Here is a 1,443-nt window from a genome sequence, read left to right as displayed (position 1 = left end):
ATCTAAATAAAACATACTAAAATGTAATCACAAAAATGTAAAATAATAATTGTAAAATAATAAAATTAAATACATACAAAAATTAAACAAAAATTTAAAATTAAAATAAATAAAAATAATCAAAATAAAACACTGAAAATTAATTAAATGATAAAATGTAAAATTAAAATAAAAAAATTCATTAACAAAAACATAAGATTAAAATAATTAAAACAATTAATCAAAATAAAACTTACTACAAATTAATTACATTATAAAAATTAAAATGATGTTTAAATAAAAATCTAAATAAAACATTGAAAAATCATAAAAATATAAAATAAAAATGAATCATTTAAAACAATACTCAAAACATTTAATAAAAATGAATTAAATCATACAAATGTAAAGTAAAAATAATTTTTAAATAAACCAAAATCAAACACTATGAAAATAATAATAGGTAAATGTAAAAGCTGTTGTTTTACCAGACGTATTTGACGTGGCTGTTGGAGGCGTCGGCTGATCTGGTGTCAGTCGGCAGGTGCAGCTGTTTGGGAAGCTGCCAGAGCCCCGCGCCGTGTAGCAGACCTGCGACACACACACACACACACACGTCACCGCACACGCACATGAACACACTCTCCTGTGCTCGTCTACACAAACGTTCTCGTACCGTATCCTGTCTGCGACACCAGCTCAGCTGCTCCTCCGATTGGCTTGGTGAAAACTCCCACAATGCCTTTCCCCACTCCTGAGATCACGCCACGGGCCGTGCTGCTCGCTGAGCTCGGCAACTCCAGCGTCCGTGTGAACGTCTGCATGGGCTGATCCACGATTCCTGCGATCGCTCCTACACACACACACACACACACACACGAGTGAGTGACGGCAGCCTCAGAGGGACGAGAAGTGTGTGTTTGTGAGAGTGTGTGTGTGTGTGTATATGAGTGTTTGAATGTGTGTGTGTACAGTGGGGCAAAAAAGTATTTAGTCAGGCACCAATTGTGCAAGTTCTCCCACTTAAAAAGATGAGAGAGGCCTGTAATTTTCATCATAGGTATACCTCAACTATGAGAGACAAAATGAGAAAAAAAAATCCAGAAAATCACATTGTAGGATTTTTAAAGAATTTATTTGCAAATTATGGTGGAAAATAAGTATTTGGTCAATAACAAAATTTCATCTCAATACTTTGTTATATACCCTTTGTTGGCAATGACAGAGGTCAAACGTGTTCTGTAAGTCTTCACAAGGTTTTCACACACTGTTGCTGGTATTTTGGCCCATTCCTCCATGCAGATCTCCTCTAGAGCAGTAATGTTTTGGGGCTGTCGCTGGGCATCAGCGGGTTGAGATCTGGACACTGGCTGGGCCACTCCAGGACCTTGAAATGCTTCACGAAGCCACTCCTTCGTTGCCAGGCGGTGTGTTTGGGATCATTGTCATGCTGAAAGACCCAGC

General features: G+C 37.3%; 1 protein-coding gene across 1 annotated transcript in view; it reads right to left on the bottom strand.

Moving 5' to 3' along the window:
- Positions 1–463: 463 nt before the first annotated feature.
- The window catches only part of LOC131521776 (intermembrane lipid transfer protein VPS13B), a 126,336-nt gene continuing 125,356 nt past the window's right edge, over positions 464–1,443 (bottom strand). Inside the window, exons 59-60 of the mRNA XM_058746825.1 lie at positions 656–832; positions 464–570 (exon numbers count right to left, since the gene is read on the bottom strand). Coding sequence (XP_058602808.1) covers positions 464–570; positions 656–832 — 284 coding nt within the window. The remainder of the gene's footprint in view (positions 571–655; positions 833–1,443) is intronic.

This window comes from Onychostoma macrolepis, chromosome 16 (genome assembly GCF_012432095.1).
Source record: "Onychostoma macrolepis isolate SWU-2019 chromosome 16, ASM1243209v1, whole genome shotgun sequence".
In the NCBI taxonomy this organism is placed as follows: Eukaryota; Metazoa; Chordata; class Actinopteri; order Cypriniformes; family Cyprinidae; genus Onychostoma; species Onychostoma macrolepis.
Note: the sequence above shows the minus strand (reverse complement) of the source record. Positions and strands in the feature narration are given on the sequence as shown.